Source organism: Lissotriton helveticus, chromosome 5_1, assembly GCF_964261635.1.
Source record: "Lissotriton helveticus chromosome 5_1, aLisHel1.1, whole genome shotgun sequence".
Lineage (NCBI taxonomy): Eukaryota > Metazoa > Chordata > Amphibia > Caudata > Salamandridae > Lissotriton > Lissotriton helveticus.
The window spans coordinates 441,050,348-441,077,151 of record NC_136065.1 but is presented as its reverse complement, the minus strand read 5'-3'; the positions used below and the strand labels follow the sequence as shown (position 1 = coordinate 441,077,151).

Genomic DNA, 26,804 nt, shown 5'->3' with positions numbered 1-26,804 from the left:
AAATCAACTGAAAGTATGTCATTGTATACTTTGTGTCTGGTTTATTGATTTTTTTTGTTTGTTTTCGTCTTTTGTGATGTGCATACAGTCAAGCTGAGGCTCTTTTCCTTTGCTCAGACATATCTCTCTATTTCCTCTAGGATGACCAAACACCAATGCACATCTCAGCCCGCCTGGGGAAGGCTGACATAGTACAGCAGCTGTTGCAGCAGGGAGCCTCGCCAGATGCGGCCACTACTTCCGGCTACACTCCGCTGCATCTCTCTGCCCGAGAGGGTCACGAGGATGTGGCGTCCGTTCTTCTGGAGCACGGTGCATCTTTACCGACTGTCACGAAGGTGAGTGAGTGACTGGAGTGTTTAGCAGGGCCACAAGTTCACCATGACGACAGGGGCGGCTGGCACAGGTCAACACGGTGAGGCGGTGTGGGAGTGGGGGAAACTCGACAGATGATGGAATAGGTATAATTAAATCAATAACACCTATTCGGTTGGCTTCCCCCACTGCCCTGCTCCACCCCACCCCACTTACCTGTGTCGGCGGCCGCTGCACAACGAAGGCTTGGGATCTCTACTCTGTTTCTGGTGTAGCGGTTGAGAAATTATGAATGCCCCTTTGCAGGGGCCAATTCTTGTTTTCGTTGAGGACTCAAATGCATCACAATTTAAAATGCAATCTAAAACATGTAGATAATTAAAGATGAAACAGGGAGACATTTATGGTATTTTTTCAGAAGGCGAATAATAACAGAGAGCACCAGTTTATCAAACATATATGGGATTAAGTTCTGTCTGCTCTACATGGTTAGACATCTCCCTTTTCTGCGTTTCTCTCTTTTGCTCTGGCTTAGAGCCTAATGATGTAAAAAAAAGTCCTGTTTCTCAAAACAAATTGTATAAATAGTATATAGAGGATGTGAACTTTACTGCTTCTTAAAATGCTCTCCATTGAGTACCTTATTTATGAGGCAAGATGTCTAGATGCATAGCTTAAATGTTGAAAAGTATCGTGATCATAACAAACTATTCCTATTATTATTCCTATCACTATTATTGTGGAGTTCCTCAGGGCTCCTCTCTGAGCCCTGCCTTATTCAACCTATACATGAGACCACTGGCCAGCATCGTCCGCCCATTTGGAGTCAAAATCATCTCATACGCGGACGACACGCAGCTGGTGGTCTCACTGGCGCAGGAGGCATCTCGAACTGCGCCAGGCGGGCTCAGAGAATGCCTTGAGGAAGTGAGGAACTGGATGGCGTCATCATCTCTAAAATTAAACGGAGATAAAACTGAGCTGATGCTCTTAGGACCTTCAGAGCCGGCACTTCCCCCATCCCTATGGCCCCCATGCCTAGGACCGCCTCCAACCCCAAAAAATACCATCAAAAGTCTTGGGGTATGGCTGGACAGTTCACTATCCTTCAATGACCAAGCCACAAAACTATCAGCCACATGTTTTGGCCTTCTGAGAGTGCTAAATAAAATCTTCCCTCTCCTCCCCCTGGAAGCCAAACAGGCTGCTATTCAAGGGCTCATCCACTCCCGTCTTGATTTTAATAACGTTCTTTATCTGGGTGCTCCAGAATACACCCTTCGGAGGCTGCAAACTGTACAGAACAGTGCAGCTCGTCTTCTACTAAAAATCCCGCACAGACACTCAGTAAGGACCGGACTGACTAGCCTCCATTGGTTACCGATCCGGCAGAGGATTCTGTTCAAAGCGCTATGTATAGCCCATCAAGCTTTTTGGGACATGGGACCTATCATTACCCGTGATCTGATCACTCACTATATCCCAAATCGCAGCCTTCGCTCCAGCCAGACTCTCTTAGCAGTAGTCCCAAGAATAAAAAGATCTAGAACCGGTGGAAGGACGTTCATGTACAACGCAGCTAAGGCCTGGAATGCTCTACCACGTCATCTTAGAGCCATCCAGAACCTCACCTCGTTTTGCAAGCATCTGAAGACCCGCCTTTTCACATCTGCCTGCTAAACCGTTGTTTTCTCCCCCCTCCCCTGTTCTCTGGAGGTTACGATTATCTTAGCGCTTGGACGCCTTCGGGCAACAACTGCGCTCTATAAATCCCCAAGTTTACAAGTTTACAAACTATTCCACAAGCCATAATCGGTGTCAAGAATTAGCTGCAAACATTTTAATGTTGGTGCGTTACAAATGTGTGTTACTTTATGACGGTACATACACGTTTCAGCTGTAGGCAGCACTGGTCTCTGGAAAGATAAGTAACCGAGGCAATATTCATTAGTTGTTTATTTATGAACTATTATTTTAACCCATCAGAGAACGGTTGCATGAAAGAGCACAGAGATGGTGTATCCCCAGTTGAAAACACAGTTGGTTTTCAGTATCAAGTGTGAAAGGCTGAAACCTTCAGTAGGGCAAAATGAGTGGCTTGCTTCAGCAGAGCAGACTTTTTTGCTTCTTTCATGAATCGTATCTGAAAAAAAACCTGATTGTATTAGATTTTTTAGTGGCAACTGTTCCTGTTCGTAAGGAAAGACCTTTATCACTGTGTTCTGGCTGTGACATTGTTTGGCAGGCTATGGCTGGCAGAAGGCATTCATATGTCCCAGCTTAGTTTTAATTCAAAATTATAGGCTACTTCTGATGTCAGATTGGCGAGGATGTCGCTAGTGGCTAGAGCGGTCGACTTCGAAGCTGGGGAACCGGGTTCGAGTCTCGGCAGGGACACTCCACAACCTGTGATTCTGGGCAAATCACTTAATCTCCATGTGCATCAAAATGAATGTCACCGTCTGTAACACAGCTGGTGCTCATGTAAAGCGCTCTGAAACCTTTGGGTCTAGTTCGTGCTATATAAACCTCCTAAAAAATTTAAATTAAAGAAGTGGAGGTCAGGTTCACAACCAAGGCTGGGGCGAGCGGGGTCAGACTGTCGTCTCCACTGGCAAGGAGCCATGATAGTTTTAGGTCTTTGGAAAATGTACTTGGAGTGCAACATGAAGCAGCTAAACAGACACTTGACAAACACTTGAGTGAACATTTTGTTAACTGAGGAAAGCACAGGTTAAGGAAGTCTGGGTAGCTTCCTGTCTTTAGGTGAAGAGATGTTTCCTCTCAGAGAGTGCATCCACAGCATACAAATATAATAGGAGCCAAGGGGGAGAAAAAGGAGGAGGCCGCCCCCCACTCATATCATGATACACAAAATATGGCCTCACCCTCAAGACACGGATTCCAATTTATTATGACAATAACTCGTTTTTCGAAATAAAAAATTGGGAAAAACCAATACCCTTGTATTAATGTAATTCAACTACTCGTTAAAGTCACAGTGTCACGTTTTGCGATATGTGACACTGTGACTTTAACGAGTAGTTGAATTACATTAATACAAGGGTATTGGTTTTTCCCCCAACTTGTTTTTGAAAACCCCGTTATTGTCATAATAAATTGGAATCAGTGTCTTGAGGGTGAGGCCATATTTTGTGTATCAGTGCATCCACAGCACCAACAACACTCTGAACCAACTCACCTTAAGTATGTTTTTCTATCATCATTTCTAAGTGTGATTTATAGGTCAGTTACCTTCCATGCAGAGGTGGTAATGATAGACAGGCTTTCGGTCAATTGAATGCTTTACACCAATCTAAAGCTGTAATATTGTGCTCGATATGGTGCCTTGCCTTTGTTATTTTACAGCTCGTTATGGCCAGCACTGTGACCTTTCCTGTGTTTAAGGACTCTAATGGAAATCTCAAAATATTTTTCCGCCTCTCAAGCTCTGCTAGTACGGCAGTTGAGCTTAAAAATAAACATTTGAGATGAACAGATAATCTTCTGTTTTTCATTTTGAATCGCTTTCAGTGTCCTTATAATGGACAACGGAAATTACATTATGCTTCCGCCCAGTCTCCATCTACCAGACATTATGCTTTATGTGGTAATTCGCTATCCCTTCGAAAACGTAAGCGTAGGAAGCAGCAATGGTCTGACATTCATTTTGTGCAAACTCAACTAGCACTTCGAGGAACCACTTAGAACCAGGCCCAAGTACCTTTCAACAACTGTCAATGATGTCTTCTTTGTAATGCTCACTTACAGCGTTGGCTTGTTCTGCATTACCAGCTACCAGTTCAAATACGTTTTATGGTATAGGACAGGGCCTAAGACATAATACACTTTATAATATTGTTGCATTATGCAGAACCATGTAGTTCAGTCCTGTGAGAACACAAACAACTGTGGCTAGATTTATTACTAAAAGTATCTATTTATTTTGAATTTCTCTTTGTAAAATGAGTGGCAGTGAAGCTCAGGTGCATCACTGCACTGCTTGTAAATGCTTCTATTTTTGAGTAAACAAACTGGCCGACCTCTAGCCTCAGATCTATTGCCCTAGAACTGCAGAACCTTGTTCTACTGGTTTGCCACTAGCTAAGCCTCGGGTTTTTACCTCACAAATTATTAATACTCAAGTGAAATTATGTTTACATCTCCACTACCTATTTACTGTTCCCATTAATAGCTATAAAATCTAGTCTTCTTTTCCATCAACATGTGTAAACAGGAACTGATGGGAAATTTGACAAAGTTGCGCTGCAAAATAATTGTGTGTTTTTTGTGAAAGAAACTTACTCCACAAAAACCTTTAGAGAAATTAATCGAAGGTAATATCAAACAATGAAGAATCATCATCATCAAAGGGATTCGAGAATTTATACTGATAACAGCACAAACATACATTTAAAATACATCATTAAAAAATTGTGTCCTGATTAATACAGTAAATTTTAAAACAAATTGTGCAGACATAAACAATTAATCAGAGAAACTTTGATACATAATTGCAGAGAAGCCACAAAGAGTACCCCAGTCGATTTTCTTTAGAGAAGTTTTAAAAGGGAAAAGAGCTTATCGTGTATGTCAGTTATTTCCCTAGACCCTGGGATTACTGGGGTTGCATCCTCCATAGCGGTAATTGCAACGTCCACCTCAGAAATTATAAATGCCATAGATTCCGCATTAGCCAATACACTCGGCCAGTTTAATCTGCGCATGCCATTAGTCATAACAGGCAGCGGACCATCGGTCGATTGGAGATTCCCTGTTGTGGCCGACCACCAATTATGGGTCACACAGAGAGGATTGTGATCACTCTCCAATCTGCCCTTAATTTCCATGTCGCATACCAACTGCCACAGGTTCAGGCTACAAAGGACATAGTCTATCCGGCTTTGGCTACGACCATTGTCGAATGTACAAGCACCTCCCCTGTCACTCTTCGTTCGCCCATTTAGGGCTCTCAGTCCCTGTTCCAGGCAGATGGCATTCAATCGTATTATGTCTTTTGTCCACCGTCTAACCGGGGCCAGATTTAGAGTTGGAACGCCCCATTGCGTATCTTCCTCTCGCCACAAGGGATCATCAGAGCTATCTAGTGGTTCAAAAGTCCTGTTTAAGTCGCCAGCGACTATAACTTTGTTGCCCAAGGACTGCTTTTCCAAAGAAGTGGACAAAGCCTCTAGGATAGATGAATTCCCTATGGTACTGCCCCTGGCATAGATGTTATAAATGTCTAACCCTCCCCAGTGGTCTGATGCCATTCTTATTATTTGGATATCTTTGCAACCCGAATCCACCATTTTAATTGTTACGGGTAGGCATTGCCGTATCCAAATTGGTCAGCCCTTACCGCCTTTGGTAGCCGGGATTGTGAAATTTAGATAGCCAGGAAGGAATGTAGCGTCACAGGCCATGTCTCTTGGAATAGACATACATCAAAAACATTGATGAAGTCTATCCAGTTTTGGGATACCAGCTTGCTACTCAACCCCGCGATGTTCCATGAGACCATCTTGCCTGAACAGGAACCATCTATAGGAACTACTCCTACAGAGGGCGCCCCAGGATGGCTAGTTAGGATTCCTGCATGCCCCTCCCCGTCTTGATTTTTGTCCTCATTATTATACACAACCTCCTGGATACCAACAGTGCTAGTTATATTTAGATCCTCAATTTCAGATACCCCAGGAATTAAAGTAAACTCCCCGCACATTGCCTCAAAATTCACAGTTTCCCGATTAGTACTAGTTTCATTTGGATCCGCGTTTTCAAATATCCAAAGAGTTGATACAGACTCCCCACACATGGCCTCAAGTTTAATACTTTCCCAGTTAATCATGGTATAACCTGAGTTAAATTAATCATATCCCGAACCCTGGAGATTATTTTTATTTTGTCAATCAACCCACCCCGGATCTGCCATCACTTCAAAACGATTATAAGTTGATACATTACAATAGTTTCCCTGGTGGTAGGGTGCAGTGAAAGGAACAAATCCTGGAGAGGGGAAATTATGGTAAGAACCTACTTCAGGAGTTATGCCAAATTGAATACCTGGTGGTCTCGGGTAAAAGAATGTTAGGTCGACAACACCAATTCCAGCACTGCTTGTGCCCAGATTTTGCCTCGTAATTAGACGTACCACTCTAGGATCTTTAAAATTGACAACTATACAGTCCCCCTCCAAGCGCTTAGGAGTGCAACCTACCCAGTCTGTCCTTCTTACTCCAATAATCAACCCATCCACTTCTCTGGGCAGTGGTCTATTGATCCTTAGCCAGTGCATTGCCTTGTTTTTGAGCATCTGGAAGGATTCTCTTTGCCCGACCAACAGAGGTGGTACATTGGTGAGGATAGCGACAAAGGGATAGGAATCCGGGGGTTGATTCATGGGTGGTATCCTACGAGGCGCTCTCGTAGGAATTGTGTCGGGCAGACTAGGGGCAGGAGCAACAGTGCGGGTCGTTGGATTGTGCAGTGGGGCGTGGGGATTATTCGATCCAGAATTACCAGTTTTAGATCTATCATTGGTACCCGTGGCCACAATGTCTAAGCGCTTTTTAGGTTGGGAAGTATTGTCCCTTGAGTGGTCTGGTAGATGGAGATTAGTCTTGGGGGTTTTTCCTGATGGCCGGGGCCTCGTTTTATTAATGACTGCAGGGGGAAGAGGCTCTGCGGCAGATAGACTATTTGCCAGCCCACTTGATTTTATAGGATTATTACTATCCCCTGTCCTAAGGTGGGTCTTGATTAGGGATTTAGTGGCGAAGAAATTGTCTAGGGTAGCCTGCTCGAAGTGGTCTAATCGATCGGCTAGCCTTTTGACTCGTTCTTCGATGGCGGTCAGCAAAGACTTCATCAACTTCTCCAACTGCAGAAGCAGAGGTAGAGCAGGAGGTGGCGTCTCAGCCGACCCCATCCCTGACGGCTCGCTTGGGTTGGGTGCAGAGTTAGCCGGGGTAACTCCATCCTTGACAACCTTGACCCCATAAGAGCCAACCCCATTAGGCTTGCAAGGAGTACACAAGCCTGTTCCAAGTTTCCTAATTTTCTTGGGATGTTTGGGAAGACAGCCCTTCCTCAAGGTAATGTGTCTTTTTCTTTTAGCGCAAGATTTATTAGAGACCACATGGGGTGGCACACTCGATTGGGCAGTATTTTCCTCACCAATAGGAAGATCAATTAATATAATAGGCGAAGTGGGAAATAGGGTGGTCGAGTCATCGACCGCAGGAGTATTAATGGTCGAGCTAGGTGACTGGGAAGAAGCGTGGGGCTTTTCTACTACTACTGACAGGGTTAAAGATGGTGAAGGGGGAACCGATGCCAGAGAACCCAGAGGTGGCCGTTTTTCCAAGGGAATTTTGAGGAGTTCAATAGATTGCCTACGCTCAGCGCGTCTCTCCGCTAGAGCAATCTCTTTGTCAATGTCTCGAGTTGCCCGACTAAAATACTTATCTAGGGGACCCAAGATTGTTGGCCCTACCTTGGGCTGGAGAGGACTCTGGGCAGGGGTAGTTGGTGGGGAAGACATACTTAGCAGACAATAACACTTAAAGGGGGGAAGAAAACAGTATAAACCAAAACAGGAATTCTCAAAGCACAAAAACAGACTATAACAATAGACCGTGGGTTGAACAAAACAAGAAGACAGAATGGCTCGCTACTTAAAACAGTGTCCGTATGGCAGAGAGCGATGACAGAGAGTGGGCCCAGCCCAGCCTCCTGCAGCCCCTGACGGCCACAGACGGCCCGCCCTTGTCCCGGGCTTCTCCCGGCACACTCCCACGCGCTCCCGCGCAGCGGTGGTGTATCTTGTTTTTATTGGGTATAGGCCAATTGGAGGTGAGCTTTTGCTGGCGTCCGATGCTCAGGGGGGCGGGGCTAGCAGGGAGAGCGGGCCAGGTCTTTGAGATTGGCCAGCAGGGACTCCTGGGAGATGGAGTCCCCACGCTTGCTCGCAGCCCTGCTCTGCCCCTGTACTCCCCGGTAAAGTTTGCAAAGACCACCAAGTCCTCACCTCGATGCGGGACCCGCGAAGCGGGTACCGCGAGTTGTTGAGTTCAAAAAACCAAAGTTCCCGGGTTTAGAGGTCCAGGGACACACGGAGCAGCCCAGCAGGAGGATTAGCAGCGCAACACAAGAACAAGAACAAAGGATCAAGTAAATCTTATTTAATAATTGTGTCCCTGAAGTTACTGAGGACAGGAGGCTGCATTTACATGTGAATATCATACAATGAAGTAAATATGTTTTTACAAAACGTTGAAGCGCTAGAAATGCTAATCCTTTTGAGGTGGGCTTTCCTTTGTAATTTCCATGCATAGAACACAAACTCTACTTGCACAATACATACCTAAATGTGCAATTCTTGTTGGTTTAAAATCCAACTCCATTTATCTCTACTTATGTGTAAAGTATTGCCTGGCCATAGATCCAGTAAGCAACAGGCACATGCATGGATAATATTTCTGTTGTGGCTGAAGCATGAGGTGTTTTGCATTGCAACCTGTGTGTGTGTGTGTGGGTGTGTGTAAGTTCTAGAAATCCATATCAGACCAGCCTACAGGATCATGGTTGTGTTAGCAAGAGGTGCGGGTGTGGCATGTAAAGGGCATAGGACTAGATAGCACACTGTGCAGTGTTTAACGGTCCTGCTTCTCACAAAATTTCACTTTCTGGTACAAAGAGATGTATGTGAGCAAAATCACACACCTTCGGATCAGTTTTTATTGCTTCCAGGTTCAAAGGCCAACAACAGAGTCACTAGCCCACACCATCACACAGCTGCTAGGCATGAGTTAAGAAGGACCAGCTGATAGGTATTTGCTGAAATGCAGAGGTCAAGCTTTGAGGTCTGGAGTTGAAGCAGAATAGCCCTTCATAAAAGGGCTGAAATGTCACTGGCAGATTTGGCACCCTTTGTGAGAATTCTGCTGGCACATAGTCCACCTTTGTGCTGCAGTGGTAGGGTGGTGGAGGTGCACTGTCCATAAGCATCTATTATTAATCAGGCTCAGCTCATGCCCTTAGTGTGTGTTGAGCATTAAATCTACTACACACCATGGACTCAAGTCTCACAGTAATTGCTATAATTGTCTCTTACAGAAAGGGTTTACTCCTCTACACGTGGCTGCAAAATATGGGAAACTCGAAGTTGCAAATCTGTTACTTCAGAAAAATGCCTCGCCCGATGCTGCTGGGAAGGTAGGAACAAAAGGACATCCCTTTTTGAATGCACATTCAACTTAAACATCTTTAAAATGCACTTTCAATGAGCACGTTTTGACACTATTTTGTTTTGAATGTATTACACACAAATGGCTACTGGTGTGGTGGTGGACATTCACATTTGAATTGTTGCACATACTAGATACACTCTAATGCACTCCACTGTCCTTTGTGTTCTTTTATAACAACAATTGTTTCTGCGTGTGTTTCTAGAGTGGGTTAACTCCACTGCATGTAGCTGCACACTACGATAATCAGAAAGTGGCACTTCTGCTCTTGGACCAAGGCGCGTCGCCTCATGCATCGGCAAAGGTACAAAAACTAAACTTAGGGAAATGTTAGACCATGAATATGATTTGTCAATTTTATCTTTTTTTGCTTGTTTTATCATGGTTTTGCTGCCCTGTTTGTAGTACAGTGTATTATCACCCTTAATGTCCACCTTGTTGGGTTTCCAGCAGAGAATACATTTTTAGTTCGACTTAGTTATACTCAGCAGAGCAAACAAAATCTTTGAATAGAAGATGTGTTTTGCTACGGTAATGTTGCCACAGATTCTCAGTGGTACTTGCAGGGCCACAGAATCCTTTAAATCAGACAAATTACTCTAGAAGATGACACGAGCTGTCACGTCCATCCCAGATGTGCCTGCACATCTACCAAGGGGTCTTCTTTGATATTTTCAGGTACTCTGATATAGTATTAATTTTATAGATGATTGTGATGTGATATGGAGCAACTAAACTCTTGAGAACAATGTTCCTCTTTAGAAGTTGGGTTTCTACGCTTAGGTGGAGGGCTGGATTGACTTGAACCATGCCTGTGCTGTATGCCTGTGCCAAACAATCTATAAGTAGCATGGTTATTAGCCTCATTTCAAAGATTTGCTTTTTCTGTAAAGCTTTCATTGGCGACTGAGGTCCTGATTTATATATTGGTGAAGAAGGAGCTCTGTTACAATGGCAACAAGAGTTTCGTCCCCACTAGCATAGTGGTCCACACGCTCTATTTTGATGCCGGCGTACCTAAAGTTTGGCGATGGCGGTGGCTACTTCAAAGGCTAAATGTCCACCCTCCCAATTAGGATGGGTGAAGATTGCTCCCATGGCGGGGGCATTATCTTTTTTATTTTCAAAAAGAAAATCCAGTTTCTGAATTTTCTTTCTGAAAATAAAAAAAGAAAGCTGTTTGGTGCAAGGCTCCATCATGTTGACGGAGCCTTACACCAGACTATTAAAAGTATTGAAAGGAACGGAACCGCTGTGACAGCGGTTCCTGGCAGTGTTTTATAAATCGAGTGGGTGGTCTCTCCACCAGGATGACAAAGGAATTTACTCCATCGCCCTGGCGGAACAACAGTCTGTCTGCCAGAATATAAATCAGGAAAAACCAAAGGAAATCCAAAGGAAATGATGGACGGAGCGTTGACAATACAAGCACTCACCCACAGTCAACTGATCTGGGTTTAATCCATCACCGTTCTTCCGCCCACTCTGCCACCCCAGTTCAGATATGACCATATGCAAATCAGTCTGACCCTGTGCCTCATGGGAACAGTCCAGCCCGAACTGCCAAGCCATGCCTTCCCATGGACCAGAATATAAATCAGTCCATAACCCATTATGTACATCTAGAGATGTTGTCATTGTCTGTGGAATGTAGGAATCATTCTTGTTTGAGACGTATCAATATTACCTGGTTTTCACTATGCCCCTCTGAGTGTAGGGAGACATTTTACTCTTCTGAGTGTAAGCAATGGGCATTTAGAGTTTGCTCTTTGGGCTGCAGAACATTCATTGATGAACATGCAGGTTTTTAGTTGTCTACATCTATGGGAATGAAGGCCCTTGATTAGCTTGAATTGGAGACTTCCTGAGTCATGATTAAGTGGCTTCATGACAATCTTTCTGGCATACATTGACAGACATGTGACTGCTATCTCTAAAGAATGTACCACTAATTGCTGTTGCATTATATAGGAACTCTTCATTCACTTATCCTTCTGTGAATGGGGAGTGTCAGTTTCCCCATGATTTTTAGTGTGGATTATGTGTTGTATTTTCACTGAAACTTAGGCAGGTGGAGGAGACTCTCCTTGTGAGCCATGTGGTAGTGATCAAGCAGCATTTTGAATGCGTCTCATCCTTTGTCACACATACCCCACCCATGTTTCACTCAGGAAGCCACAAAATATTTGAGTCTATGACAAAGCAATAACATCCTTCCCAGGAAGGTATTAATCGTTAAAGAAGAAGGCTGCTGTTAGCATAGGTGACCTCTCTCCTTCGTAACCTCTCTCCTTCGTGACCTCTCTCCTTTGTGACCTCTCTTCTTTGTGACCTCTCTTCTTCATGGGACCTATGTAAACTCAGCTAATGTGGATTTCACTGAAATAGACTGATTACCTTTTAAGGTCAACTCCTCATTCATTGATGGGGCAAATCATTCCTTGTCTGAAAGCGATGAGGCGCAGTCATAAGAGATTCTTGAGGTTTAGATTCAGGCCTTCTTTTGAACTGCAAACAAAGCAATGTTTTTTCCTTGAAAACATTAATTTACCCTTCCAGTTGAATTACAGCACTGTCATAATGACATTGTCTGGCTTGTCGTCTGAAGGCATGCTTGAGAATTTGTTGTGGAGTAACCAGATCTTTAAGGTTGGAAAACAAAGTTATTTGGGAGACTTCTGCCTGGGAACGGTTAACCTCGCTGATAAGAGTTCTTGACACAAAGAGAGTAGAAGAAAGATCTAAGGATAGAAATCTCATAAAGGCAGTCTGCTACCAACACACCTCACAAACAGACCCTTGAGAATAAAGAGAAGCCCAAAACTCCCTAAAAAATATACGAGTTACCTTACCAAACCCAGAAGCGATCTAGGGATGTGCTCAGCACATTTTCCAGTATCCAGGGCTACATGAGCAAGCATTTGTCACTCGGGGTCCCAAGGGCAGATTTATCTGATGGCAAAGGCTACTCTGACCACATCAAATACCAATGGCCTCATCGAGCAGGTTATTCATGGTAGCGCTGAACATAAACATAGTTAATCCAAAGCTTGGCTAAAAAACAAATATGTACCCCAAAACAGCATTACAATGAATATAGAACTGCACAAGAAACTAGAGCACATGCTCATGATATGTTAAGATATGGTTCACAATATCTTGACTAAATGGCTAATCATACGACATTCTATACCTGAAATTGGGATGAGCCAGGAATATAAAACTGATGATGCCATACTGTTAATTGTGAAAATCAAGATGATGAAAGGAATGCTTGAATTCATCTCAACATCTGGTGAATGCTCGTGGGCACATTCCAGACCATCTTTTTCACCCACTTTGCAACTCTAGAAAGGGACCCACCGTATGCAAATCAGTCTTGGTCCTGCTCCAGTAGGAACCGTCCACCTCAAACTGCCCTCACAAAAGTAACAAAAGCAACCCCGGACCAGTTTAAATCTATTTATTCTTGTCAGTGAGGTGTAGCTTGAGACCCCTGGAACAGAACCCCTCATGGGTAAACACATCATACTTAGGGCATGTACTGCAAAAAACAACTAGGGTGATGGAAAGAAAGCTCGACTTAATCTCAGGCACTGGCGATCGTACAAGCCGCATTCTAGATGGTTTTTCATCCACTGAGCCGCTCCAGACCGAGATCTACCATATTCTCCAATAGGAACAGTGCAGCCTGAACTGCCAGACCAATTAATTCATGTCACAACTGATTAAACTGCCACAATTGTGCTACTATCCAGATGTGCATTGGGATTCTTGAAATCCTATCTCTCTCTCAGTGATATAGTCCCAACAGGAGGATTTTGGTCTGAATGCCATACTATTACATTGGGTAATCTCAGAATGAGCTCTGCACAATCCTGCCATTTTGTCCTCCCGCTGATTTTTCATTGCCATTAACAGATGGAGAAACTTCCCTTGCAGGCCACAGTCTGGATTGTGTGGAGAAAAATGCTTCTGGCTGTGCGGGCAAAGACACCGCATCAGGATCGTGGTTCTGCAGCTAATATCTAAAAGAAGGCCATATCCCTGCATCCTTTCAAGCACTGCATCATCTCACCCTTTCCAAATTGACAAAGCCTTTTCTGCACCAAGTACTGCCGAGGAAGATCTTGAGAAAGAATACATCACTTTCCAAATTAAGCACAACCTGGAATCATCAAAATCTCTACCAAGATCTTTATGCCAAGCAACTATATGTGAAAAGAGAGAAGTAATATCGTTAGATGCTAAGATTCTGTATATACCTGAAATCAATCTCAAGGGATGCAAGGTCCCTGCTTGCCCCATTTCCACTTAGAGGAGAGTACCCAACAACGCAATTGAAAATATTTAAAACACAACTTCTTACCCACTCCATGGTTTCCTTTGAATTAAATAAACAGACTTGCAGTCCCCACCTCTTTTTATGTGTCTTGAGGTGGTAGTTCTTATATGTGCGAAACATGGAGAATGAAAAGTGGTCAGACTTTACCACATCCTTATGAAGTCACAAACCCTAGAGGAAAAGCACCACTGGTATATGGGCAGCAGACTTTCACTAAAAGGGAGACAAGTTAAATATCTCCAATTTTTTTAAATAGTCCACTCCTCACAAGATTTTCATAGATAAGAGCCCTAGCTACTCATTCTGGTCTTTATTTTGCCAGGGTGGAGAACATGCACTGGCTCCCACTCCCTGTCTGAGCACCGAACCAGGCCCTCAGACCAATCACGACGCTGCTGTCATGCTGGTGACCGCAGCGTCGTGATTGGCTTAGGCGAGCCTGTGTGCCTCCTGATTCAGGAAGAGAAGTAAAGGAGAGACAAAAGTCGTGTAGAAGTAAGTGTTATATATTTATTATTTTACTCCTCCTCACCCTCCGTTCGGTACCAGCCGCCACTGAGTAGAGGGTCAGAATGAAATGCATTTAAAGTGCACCCTTTCACTCCAACTAACATATGGCAATCATACTGCCATCACAAAGTGGAGTCTGAAAACATTCCTGGGCAGGATCTTTGCAATGATGGCCAACTCAACTCAAATAAGATTGCATCTCTGCATCAACAATTTTTTATTTTTTTTGCAGAGTTTTATATAGCGCAAACTTGACCCGAACCGGGTATCAGGGCGCTTTATATAGCACCAGTTACGTTACATGAGAATAATGACTCGTTTTGATAACAACTTGTTGTTTAGCGCTTTGTGCCTCACTTCTGTCATTACGTATCACTCTAAATATCCATTCTTACCATTGTCAATTTAATGGCACTCAAATTACTGCCATCAGAAGCTTGGAAAGCTGAGACATCATTGCTTGGATTTAAACCCATGACCTTTAAATCAGGGCACTTCTCTTCGTCGAGCAACTAACCAACCAGACTAAAGGATCATCCCTGTGTTTAGCAGTGTCATTCAGTGTTCTCACCCACCCATCACCCATACCGAACAAAACTGGGAAGGAGTTCTGATTCATGTGACAAGGAATTTTACATATAGCTTAGCAATGATGTACAGCAGGCTATGGGCCTGTATGATGTACAGAGTGAAAGGTTCTTATATGGCCTCAGAATGACCTAGACCAAGGGATCAGCATTGAGTGAGTACCTCTTCCTTCACCCATGTAATGGTTAAATATACAATATATTGCATTGGGAATGCTATATTTCTATAGAACTTTCTTACCTCTTGTCAAAGTCCCAAGGTGCTTTGCAGGACTGGGGTCAGTGCTTCTAATTCCAGTGTGCATTGATGAGAGAAGGTTGCATGTAGCAGTTTAAACTAGTACTGCTGAGCATTGGTTTTGTGTAAGATACCCAGAGAGTGTACTGTCATCTTGTCACAGCTGTGCATGGGAGCATTGTATGTGTGAGGTGGAAAGCAAAGAAGTGGGAGGATATGTTTATGAACACCATAGACCGGTCAGTCAAGAATATGGCCTTGGAGGCGCTTGGGTCTAGGAAAAACCAGGTCTTTATGGCTCTTCAGATCCCCAAATGTTTGTTAAGAGATCTGATTTTCCTTTGTAGTTTATTCCCTTATTTGCATGCTTGTACTAATTACGAAGCTGCTCCCTCCCATGCGGTTTTATGGTAAGTAGGTATTATTACTAGTGGCCACATTCGTGAGCGGAGGCGTTCCCTTTGGGGGTGTACTCGTGTATTCTGGATTGAAATTGCAGAAAAGTCTATCCCAGCCCGCGGGTTTCTCCTTGAGCACCGCAGAGAGCTTTAAAGGATTTATTTGGGCCACTGGAACCGAGTTAAGCATTTAGTAGCAGAGGCAATATTGTCATATCTGTTTAAGTTGAAGACGTGTTTAGCTTAACTGCCCTACAACCCAGAAACACTGCAGGGGTGATAGAGATCCCAATTATTTTAATACATAGTTCTTACCATGAGGAAAATGCCTCATCATGGATCGAATTACTTTGTATATACCCTGATTTACGATGCTCTGAAAGAAGTTGGTGCCACCCAGGCTGTACAACTTGTTATGAATATCAAGGCCACAATTAAAACAACAGGCGCTACTGGATTGATCTGTTTTTGCAAAGGTATCCACACCCTATATTAAGTAAGGCATGTTAAAATTTGCGCATACTAATTCTTCAGAGGTTCTTGTTTTCTTTGGCAAGAAGAGACACAGAGAGAAAGGGAGACTTGGTGTTATTCAATAATTGCACTCAATGAATGTGCCAGGCCCTTAATCAAAGCAAATAGAAATGGTCATGTTAGTTCACAAATCCTTATAAATTAAATGTGCAAAGAAAGAAACTTCCAATATGTTTCAAACTCTATAATATTGTGACCGTTTCTTGAAGGTTGTCGCAGTATGATTTAAGTTGGCAATTGGACAATAGCATGCCTTTGCTTTAAATGGTTGACTATTTAACATACTAGTGTTGTATTTGGTGGCCATTTATTTCTTTGTTAAGCTCTCATGGCTTTGTATAAAATGGCTGGATAGTTTAGCTTTACAGTGTCCTCCACTTAGACCTGGTTTGTGGGGAGGCGGAATCATTGTTACTTTACAGACTTTATTGCTGTGTCCCTGGGACAAGCTATATGGTTGGGGTCTGAATTGCCTTGACCCTTTGCACTATTCAGTGAAACATCAGGTCACTTCTGCCTCTGGACTCAGAGTGTGGTATCTGAACGAATTCCCACTCATAACAGACACTAGCAATGGTCAGAACTTTGCCGCTTCTGCTTAAATTGTACCTGCCCGTCATACCAAAGGCTGATGTTAAAATAGCAGCATTTCCACCCAAGTGGACAGTATGTCAGTTCAAGGATTGATGTACATTGATGACACCGATTTCCCTGTATAACCCATTTAGGGCTGCACGTTTGAATATCTCCCCTCCTGCATATTATAAATTGACTAAAACATTGTCAGTGCTAACAATTAACACAAAAGGGGCCACCCTTGACTGAGTGAAGTACAGCGCCGACTGATGTCTTCTCAGCAACTGCAAGAGGTAAAAGAGTATGCATTATCCAGGTTTTTGTTTTGGAAAGTAGGTTGGCATGAAAGTCTCTTTAACCCCTTCTACGCTCATGACAAGGTCAGCTCGTCATGAGCGTTACCTGCGCTACGCGGATGACGAGCTGACCTTGTCACGTAATGCGGGATTTTTAAAATCTCAGCGCGCAGCGGGAAAACCGCTAGCGCGCATGCGGTTAAGCTTTGCTCAGGCCCAAGGAATCAAGGTAATACATGGATTATCCCTTTTCAAATGGAAAATTATTGGAGAATAACATTCCTAACTTAAGTGTAATTTTCAAAAGTTGCACTCGCTCTTCCTTGGTGTGAAAGTCCATGTTTGAGCAACAAATTCAGTTTCCTATTTCATTCAATATGTAGTAAATATGTCTTGGTTTTGGAAAAATTGAAAGCAAAAAGTAGCATTTTGCTCGTTCTTTAGACACTGTCCACCCATCTCATCATCGGCACATGTATAATAGAAGCTGGGAGTGCAGGTTATCCAGGGCTTCCAGTGGTTTATCGATTAAGTTTCAACTATTACCCAGGCCTAGCCAGGAAAAGGGTGGGAGGCCTGTGGTTTTTTATCTTGAAATCTGAATTTAAGCATCTTGTGAGATGGCACTGAAGAAGATGTGGTATGGCACAAGACAGATAGCCCTAAAGTTAAGACCGAAAAACAAAGAAGAGGAGCAAAAGGATGACTGGAACAAGAAAAGAGTGGTTTATGAGGAAATATTGCTTGCCAACGTGGCACATTTAAAGTGCGTTTGGTTGGGGCGCATGATGCCCCACTTCACAGACAAGACAGACAGGCCCCTATTGCGAGTGGACCAGAATGACATCCTCAGCGGTATATCGCTCTGGGCCATGCTGACATTCCTGTGACTTCAGGCCCAGAATTACTGGCTCCAATAATTCTAGGTCTGGACTTTAGAGTGGCGCTGCAGGGCTGTGGGGCTGCAGGCAGCTTGATATTTGATATTTATTGATTTAGAAGGCGCCTGAATCACCCCGCCAGGGGTATCTCCGCGCTACAGAGTTACTACAGCCCACCTCAGAAAAGGAGCAAATTAGAACAGTGAGGTTTTTAGAAGCCTTCTGAACTGTAAATGATCTGGACATTGTCGCAAATGGATCACAAGTTGGTTCCAATAAAAGGGGCCAGATGGGAAAAAGCTTTCCCACCTAGACAAACTTTTTATAGTCCGGAGTCTGAAGTAAAGATTTGGACCCTGATCGAAGGGATCTAGGTGGCAGATATTTGGTGAATTTGTGTGCTAGGTAGCTAGAACCTGGACCATTCAAAAAATGTTGTGACCATACATCAGATCTTAAATCCGATCCGCTTCCGCACGGAAGCCAATGCAGTTGCTGCAGAAGGGGGAGAGACGGCGTTCGGGGGGAGCATTGGAGACCAAACAAGCCGCGGTGTTCTGGACTACTTGCAATCTATTTAAGGAGGTTTCATAAGCTGAAATCAGCAAAGCATTGCAGTAGTCTAGGCGGCTTAGCACCAGTGCCTGGATAAGAGTTTTTCGAATGGTTAAAGGTAAGAAGGGGAATCATTTTCAGAGAAGACTTAGCACATGGAAGCATGCGCCGGCCGTAGATATGGCATGCTTCTTCATTGTCAATTTCTGATCCAGGCAGACTCCCAGATTTTTTACCACCAATTTGGGAGTCAGAGCAGTGCCCAGTTCCTCTGACCACCATCCTGGGGACCACCTCACCAAAGCATCTCCAAAAAAAACAATCTCAGTTTTCCCCACATTAAGTTGGAGGAAATTATCCCTCATCCAGCCAGCGATGGCCGTCATGCCCTTGAAAAAGTAGATTGGGCATTATGATTGTTTTTATCAAAGGAAAATGGGAGCTGAGTATCGTCCGCATAGGATATTGGAAAAAATCCTAAATTTCTCAATAACCCTGCTAAGGGAGTAACATATATGTTGAATAGGGTGCGGCTGAGACAAGAGCCTTGCGGTACTCCCTTAGTCAGTCTTGTAGTCTTAGAGCAGAAAGGGCCTAGGTTAATGGTCTGAGTTCTATCAGACAGAAAGCTCGACATCCAATGTAAAGCATTCCACTGGAGCCCAATTTTCCTGAGTCTCCTGAGCAGAGTCTGATGGGAGATCGTATTAAAGGCGGCCGATAAATCAAGCAACACAAGAAGCACTGCTTGTCTATTGTCCAGGGACATTCTGATATTGTCGGTGACCGCAACCAAAGCCGACTTCTGTGGTGTGTCTGGGTCGAAAGCCCGACTGAGATGGATCAAGGCAGCATCAAGCTTCGACAAAGTCAGACAGCTATTTATTTATATGTTTTCTAATATCTTGCTTAGGGGAGGTAGCAATGAAATAGGGTGATAATTGGATACATCCTCCATGGGGGCCTTAAGATTTTTACGGATTAAAATTTTTGCGCTGCCTTCCATTCTTGAGGGAGATGGCCCTCTTTCATAGAGCAGTTGAGGATTGAACAAATAGGAGCAGCAAGTTGTTTGGAAAGCAGTGAGGCGGTCTTAGCAGGAATGATGTCCAGCGGGGAGCCTGATTTTACTATGTTTAGTAGCGATTCTACATCCTCAGCTTTAAGTGCAGGAAAATTACCTTACGTTTGTACATTAGATATAGCCGGTAAGTAATCTGCCATGGTGTCTGTCTGGGTGCTACCAGCTGAGGTGATTTTATTGTAGTTCAGATCAATTTTCTGAGTAAAATGGGTTGCTAGCTAGTCACACAGGGCTTGAAATGGAACTTCTTCATTGTCACATGCCTTGGGATTAATGAAAGATTTTAATATCTGGTAGAGATTTCTGGGGGCATTCCCTGCCTGTTGAAGTTGCAGCGCTATGTGGGTTTTACAAGCGTTTTTTATGATTTTATTATATTGAGCCAAGGCCAATGTATATCTTTCTTTATCCTGTATGTCATGTGAGAGGCGCCAGTGTTTTTCCAGTTTTCTGCAGCGACTCTTTTCTGTCCGGAGGTTTTGGGAAAATCAGGCTGTCTGAGGGCGTCTGGTTAAACTTGGGCACTATTTCAGGGGGGCTAGATTATCGATGGTGGTTTTAATAGAGTTTAAAAGGACCAGGCACTCATTGAAACTATCAGAGTCAGGTATCTGGGAAGTGGGAATTAAATCTTGTAAGTGGTCGGTTGTAAGTTTATGCCTCTGTCTACGCCGCCTAAGAGAGTTTGTGTGGGAGACATCATGTGTCCCAGGGCCCCTGATTTGAAACTCTATTAACCTCATGCGCGCGGCGGTTTTTCCCGCTGAGCGCTGAAGTTTTAAAAACCTCGCGGTTCATGACGAGCTGAGCTCGTCATGAGCGCACGACAGGTAACACTCATGACGAGCTGAGCTCATCAGCCTCGAAGGGGTTAAAGAATGATCTGTCCAAGTCAATGGGGCAGTAGCTCCACAGCGGATATTGGGAGAGTTAATAAGGATCAGGTCGAACGTGTGACCAGCTGAGTGAGTAGGGCCATCATTGATCTTACTTAACTCAAGTATGGCTAAATCTGCCAGGAGTGAGTTGATTAACAGCTTCTGGCCCAGTCCCCGAATGCAGCAGAAAATGCTCCCCTATCACCTGCTCTGCCCTCCTTTAACCTCACCACCCCTGCTCTCCAATCCACGACCCTAAAGAGGCCCCAAAACATATACCACCTGATCTAAACAGGTGGTAAAATTAGAAGATTTGGGTCCACTATTTCCCTCAGAAGTGCGAAAAACCTTCAGCATTTGACCTGGTATCCTAGGCCCTTATATTATTCCCTAATGTGGAAGAAATAACTTGTAATGCATAGATTTAGATGCAGTGAGACTGGTAAGAATCATAGATTTCAGCCCTTAGCTATCCACTAGCTTAAATCTGAGGACCACATGTTGGTGGACATAGTCTATTCCCAAAAAAATGCTAGAGCATAATCTTTGTATGAAGTAATGTCCAGAACACCCAATTTTAAGTGTACCATTATCAAGTTTGTTCTGGTTGTATTCGGCTTTGGGCCAGATTACGAGTTTGACATTACATAGCAGCGCCAAACACACCGTGGTGGCGGTCGTGGACCTCCTCATCAGTGGTCTGACCACTGTATTATGAGTATGGTGGTCGGGTGCAATAGGACCTCCGCAGCTGCCAAGGATCCGTAATCCCTGTCTGTGGGACTGCGTTCTGAAGGCCGCAGTATGCTGGCGGTGCTGTCACCGCCGAGCATATTACGAGTTTCCTCACATCCATCCTTTTTATGGCGGTGATCCCACATAGACCAGGGTGGCAGTGGGGAAGCTTAGGGGCCCTTCATTGCCCCCTGCTCCCTCTGGGCCATGGTATGCATGCAGGGGAGGCACATGGTGTGCCCCCTGTCTGCATGTACCCCATGGACTTTACAGTCATTGCCGTGCAGGAACTGACTTTGGCTCTCCCATTACAAGGCCTTTTTAGAAGGCAATAACTCGTAATCTGCCAGGTGGCTGGCGGTGAGGCTTGGCGGTGTGGGAGAGGGGCGGTGATGTTGCGGCCTGCTCCCACACCGCCAAACTCATAATCCGGTCCATAGTCTTTAAAAGGGTCATGGAGCTGGCTATTGGTGACATTGTAAAGCTGATATGTATGCCACTCCATGCAAAAAACGGTAGGCCATAGTCTTCTTGGTTGTCCATGTATTACCCTTCTTCAGAAGGTGCATTCAGTAAAGTAATTATATGTAGTTTTGAGTTAGAACATTTGCAGAAACTAGGACATTTATCATAAATCCTTCAATGAAAGGAATGTGCCGGTTTGGGAAGATTTTTTATTTTTACTTTGGCAAACCTCATATTTTGAGAGAACATAATCTATATTGAAGAACAAGGACGAGTTATTACTCTAGTTATTACTCCAGCAGGGAGAACTTGTTGTTATTTGGCATCTATAAGGAGCACAGCCTACCATTAGTTTGCTGTTGAGCTATGACATATATATTAGTAAAATGGCTAAAGTCAGGATCTTAAATCTATAGTTTTGCACAAAGAAGTTCTATTTCAGTGAAGTTCTGAACTAATTGATGTATGCTGATATTTCAACTGAAAATGTGTAAAATGAACATTTTGCCAGTAATACGGATTGCCTGTGAAATGTGGTGTAATGCACTCATATAAATATATAATTTTTAAACTTGAAGACAATGTACTTACATTTAAATGTGGTATCCTCATTAGAAGTCTCCAATTCCATCCAGACCACATCCACAAAAAATCTTTGCTTATATCTTGCACAGACGTCGAGGTAGTTTACTTGATTCTGATGTTTGAACGTAAAAGCAAACTATGGTTAAACCATGCAAATGACTAATCCAAAGACCTAGAGGACATCCTTGCTATAATTCATCATGGACCCTGTTTCTAGTCTTGAGCTTTTTGGTGACAACCTAATCAATTCTGGGTGTTGTTGTGATGGGTTCCATTGAAATAGTTAACCTAGCATGCCTCACAGCAATAATTTGTCCAAATAATCTCCTTTGCCTTAAAACCCCATAATGTAAATCTGGCATGTGGAATGATTCCAGAAATCAAAGATTTTATCTAGAAATCATGTGAAGACCTTTGTGATAACACCAAATATTACAAAATCTCTAATGATATAATACCAATGAATTGGTTAATAAGGGAGAAACAAGTTCTGTAAATTGAGATGATGTTTAGAAAAAGCTGCTGACTAATAATTTGCTATTGTTTATAATAAGATATCCAGAACCCCAGATATTTTAATCTGTCTAGCTTAACAGCCACTGCTGTTGCCATACCTTCTGGCCCCCCTATTGTAAAATCTTACAACCTGTTGAAGAAAGGTGCGCAAAATAGCAATGCCTCACTTTTGATATAGCCTATATACTTTTTACTACGCACTTTGAAATAACACATATTAATATAAGCCAATGTAATGGTTATCATTTTGCGTCCTTAAGAAAGGCGGAAGGCTGACCCGTCCTTTGCAGGCTTTTTTTGGTATTACGATCACTCTTAGGTTAAGTTTCAACACAGTATCAACAATGCCATATGTTGCAGTATTAAATAGCTATCTTTTTTTGTGTGTACTTGTTTTATATTTAGGAATGGAGCAAGTTAAAGGACTACAGAGAAACATGTGGTGTGCTAATGGAGTCTTTGCTTCCAAAGCAGTTTCTGTTTTGATTGAAAATTACTGTTAGGTTTGGAAACACCTGCTCATAGATCTTGATCTATTCAAATTGCAGAAAATAACAATTTTCCATTGGAGTGGCAGAGGAAAAGCATATTAGATTTAAAAACTATCTCCATCCCCCAGTTGAGGCAAATTCTGTAAAAACTGGATTGGATCAATTACTGGGGGCAGGGGAAACATATATTGGAATATGGAAATATATATTTGTCTCTTTACACACCTCCTCTGCATGCTAAGTTTCTCGAATAGGAGAGGAGTCCTCTCTGAGTTTGTAATTTATGTGGTAATATAATGAAGTAGCTTTCTCACTGTGTTTTATAATTACCACATTGTGTGTCCATTAAAGTTTCAGTGAGTGATATTTTAAATATCTTGGCTGTGTAAAATTCTGTTTGGTTATGTCTGCTCCAATAGGAACAGGCCTTTATTCTCTTCTATGACAGGCAGTTTACTTTTTTTAACCTGGATAGATAATGCTGTGAGTAATCCATTGTCTGACTTTTTTTTTAAATGTCTTATTACATGCAATGGAAAAGCCTGTAAATCAAGGACAATGGGCACATTTCCAATGCACATGGTTGATGCAATAAAAATAAAATGTCCAGCTGCCGTTTGTCAGTCGCCTCCCTTATAGTGTTTTAATGTTTTTTCCAACCCAAGTGAACAGAATGCTCTAAGCTAATCTGCCATATGTGATTAGCAGTAGGGGAAAGACAAACCGGGGAGTAGAAAGAGATGCTGAAGAGTGCAGGAAGAAGGTAATATCTTTACCAAAAACCCTAAAGGTGAACACCCATATCAATAGGTATTAACACTAGACTGACATGTCATCGGGTTAGGAATACAACCCCAAAGCCCATGATGGAAATGAATGTTTAAATAAAGGTTTAAAACAATCAGGCCAGAGAGAACGCTGATCCTTCATGGACACAGTATTTAAATTGTTGAAAGACATGAGCCAAGCTTTGCTCTATGTGTGCAGAACCCCAAAAAAGGATTTAAGCTTGCGTATTGCTTCACCTGACATGGTGACTTTAGACCGAAGTCATGAGAGCAGATGGTCAAAAACCTGCCATGTTGACGGGTCCGGAAGGACGAGCAGAGAGAGGTCACCATCATCAATGGTCACTAGAAAATCGCCCATTAATGCAACGCCACCTCAGTCAAATTACACAGTCTCAATTCTAATTGCTGCACGTCCAAAATTGCTAGGATTCCTAAAAAGCATTGCAGCTGTAAAGTAACCGCATGCTTCAAGATGACAGAAATAGGTCTGTGACGGGATGTCCCAGTATTGATAGGATAAGGTTTTAAGTATACCCTAGTTATCCTATATTAAGTTATTAACTCCCTTCTTGGTCAATTGTTTAATCTGTCAATCTGGTCAGACCCTACCCTAATTACATTACTAACCAAGAATAGGATTAAAGATGTTGTTTTACAATATAGACTGAATAAACGTGAGCTGGATGATGGGAATAAAATCGTCAGTAGTTTTCTATAAATCCTCGGTCAAGGAGGAGGGGACCAATAACTATTTATTATGTGTAGCTAATCCGCAGCACCGTTTTGTGCTGGTAAGATTGAGATGTGGCATTGTGCACCATTGATTTGCCTTCCCTAACATGAGGTCATGACCCCCTGCCCCTGTGACGGCCAAAGTAAACCAAGCTCACTGCACCTTCTATTGTTCTGCAAACTGTATCAGTATTTTAGGTCCTTTTATTTGGAACCTATGTTTGTTACCCAGAACATTAGATCTCATAAAGCTGCTTTGAAACACTTGATGACCCAAAGCGACTCCTTTGTGGGTTATAAAGCTTCCCTTTTTATATTGAATGCCACAAAAATAAGGAAAGCGTATAGCAACAATTAAGGAAATTGAGTACTATGTGCTTCTCATTGTTTTCTAGATTTATTTGACTTTTAGTGAATTTACCTGAATTAAGGGCTGTTGTATAGAATATTAGATTAAATAATGTAGGTATGAAGCTCTAGGTGACCTTGGTTGTATCTTTTATATGTTATAACGTTGCAATAGGGCAGGGATTGTATACACGATTGTGTTTAATGTACTGTATACATTGGAGATGTTAATGATATGACTGGGAGTTATTTTACATCTTTTTACTTATGTACATGTATGTGTTTTATTTATGTACTATTATGGCTGTATTTCATTTCAGCCAAATAACGGTTATGAACTAAACTGACAGGATAAATTATGATTTTTATAATGCTATTCTCTCAGGGGTTGTATAGTAAGCAAACCTGGGAGAGTTCACGGAATAGGACTGTTTACTCAAGGAGATCCTGAACAGTTCTGTTTGTTTTTTCCTTTGAATTCTTTTTATTTGTAAATGCGAATGTAAGCCAAAGCAGACAATGGTTACTATTTGCATCCAAGCGTTCGGCCTGGTGCTCCCAACAGCACTCCTTGTTAGAAGAAACAGATACTCGCCTTTGGTTTATGCTGGCAATATAATATACAAAAACTTTTTATTCACTTTTTCTATTGCCTTTCAACTTCTTTGATAAGGAGGCTACATTGCCTTACTGTGTATGCAATGGATTCGTACCACGACATTTCAGATGAAATAATGGATCTGAGTTTGGAGTTTGTGCATGCAGCCTGTCTTGTTCCTGTGGGTAAGAAACCATGCTTTACCTGCTGCAGCGGCATGTCTGATCAACAGGAAAAATTACTCACTCATATCACTATTTTATAGTTACTAAACGATCTCAGATGCAACTATAGCTAGCTTGATCGGTGCATAAATTACAGATATTGGCTACATGCTAAAAATCTCAGCAGTAAATTGATCTCTCTGCGGGATTTAAGGAGCAACAAAAATCTGGAATGTCCTTCCCTCTAAACTCCATACAATTACCTCTCCCTCTTCCTTCATGAAAGATTTGAAGCACCTGCTCTGAGTGCATTTTCCATACAGTGACTTTGTAACCACCCCACTTCTCCTTCAGAGATCTAGCTGAGACAAGATTTTTAAAGATCTTTAACCCTACTGCTTCGTTGCAAATTCATCGAGAGAGTTTCAGTATGTATATCTTTGATTTATTTCTTAAATTGCTATATGTAAAAACCTCAAGTTACTACAGATGCACTATGTCACTTTAGAAATTGACACAGTATTTAAAACGCCACACAAGCTAGAATATGTTCTATGTTTCCTCTTTCTCAATGTAAAGATCATCGACACCCCAAGCCTGGTACCTCATTAAAAAAAATAGAACTAATTAAATGTCCACTATAATAGTATGTTTGCGCACATTCCTCCGGCGCATTTTGAGCTAGCATCAGCTAGTTTGTGGTGGGGAGTTTCTCTTTTGATTGGCTTTCCACTTTGTGTTTTTTGGGGGTCGCTAATTTTATTCATATGGGCTTTCTGTTTTTCTCTGTTCTCGTGACATTTTTCACACGTCATGCGAAGAATAGGTTAAAAAGCCTTAATATGGAACCAAGAGGTGCTAACGGAACACTCACTTCCGGTGTAACACTATACGCTGCACGACGTGTGCTCCATCCAACTCAAGGCTATCA

The 26,804-nt window shown here is 42.7% G+C and overlaps 1 protein-coding gene across 27 annotated transcripts in view; it reads left to right on the top strand.

The window, feature by feature from the left end:
* Positions 1 to 26,804, top strand: part of ANK3 (ankyrin 3) — a 1,924,186-nt gene that overhangs the window by 1,456,219 nt on the left and 441,163 nt on the right. For 26 of the 27 annotated variants that reach the window (XM_078642672.1, XM_078642664.1, XM_078642668.1 and 23 more), the window contains 3 exons: positions 141 to 338; positions 9,436 to 9,534; positions 9,772 to 9,870. In XM_078642672.1, the coding sequence (XP_078498798.1) occupies positions 141 to 338; positions 9,436 to 9,534; positions 9,772 to 9,870 (396 nt within the window). The remainder of the gene's footprint in view (positions 1 to 140; positions 339 to 9,435; positions 9,535 to 9,771; positions 9,871 to 26,804) is intronic. The other variant, XM_078642674.1, reaches the window with a different exon arrangement.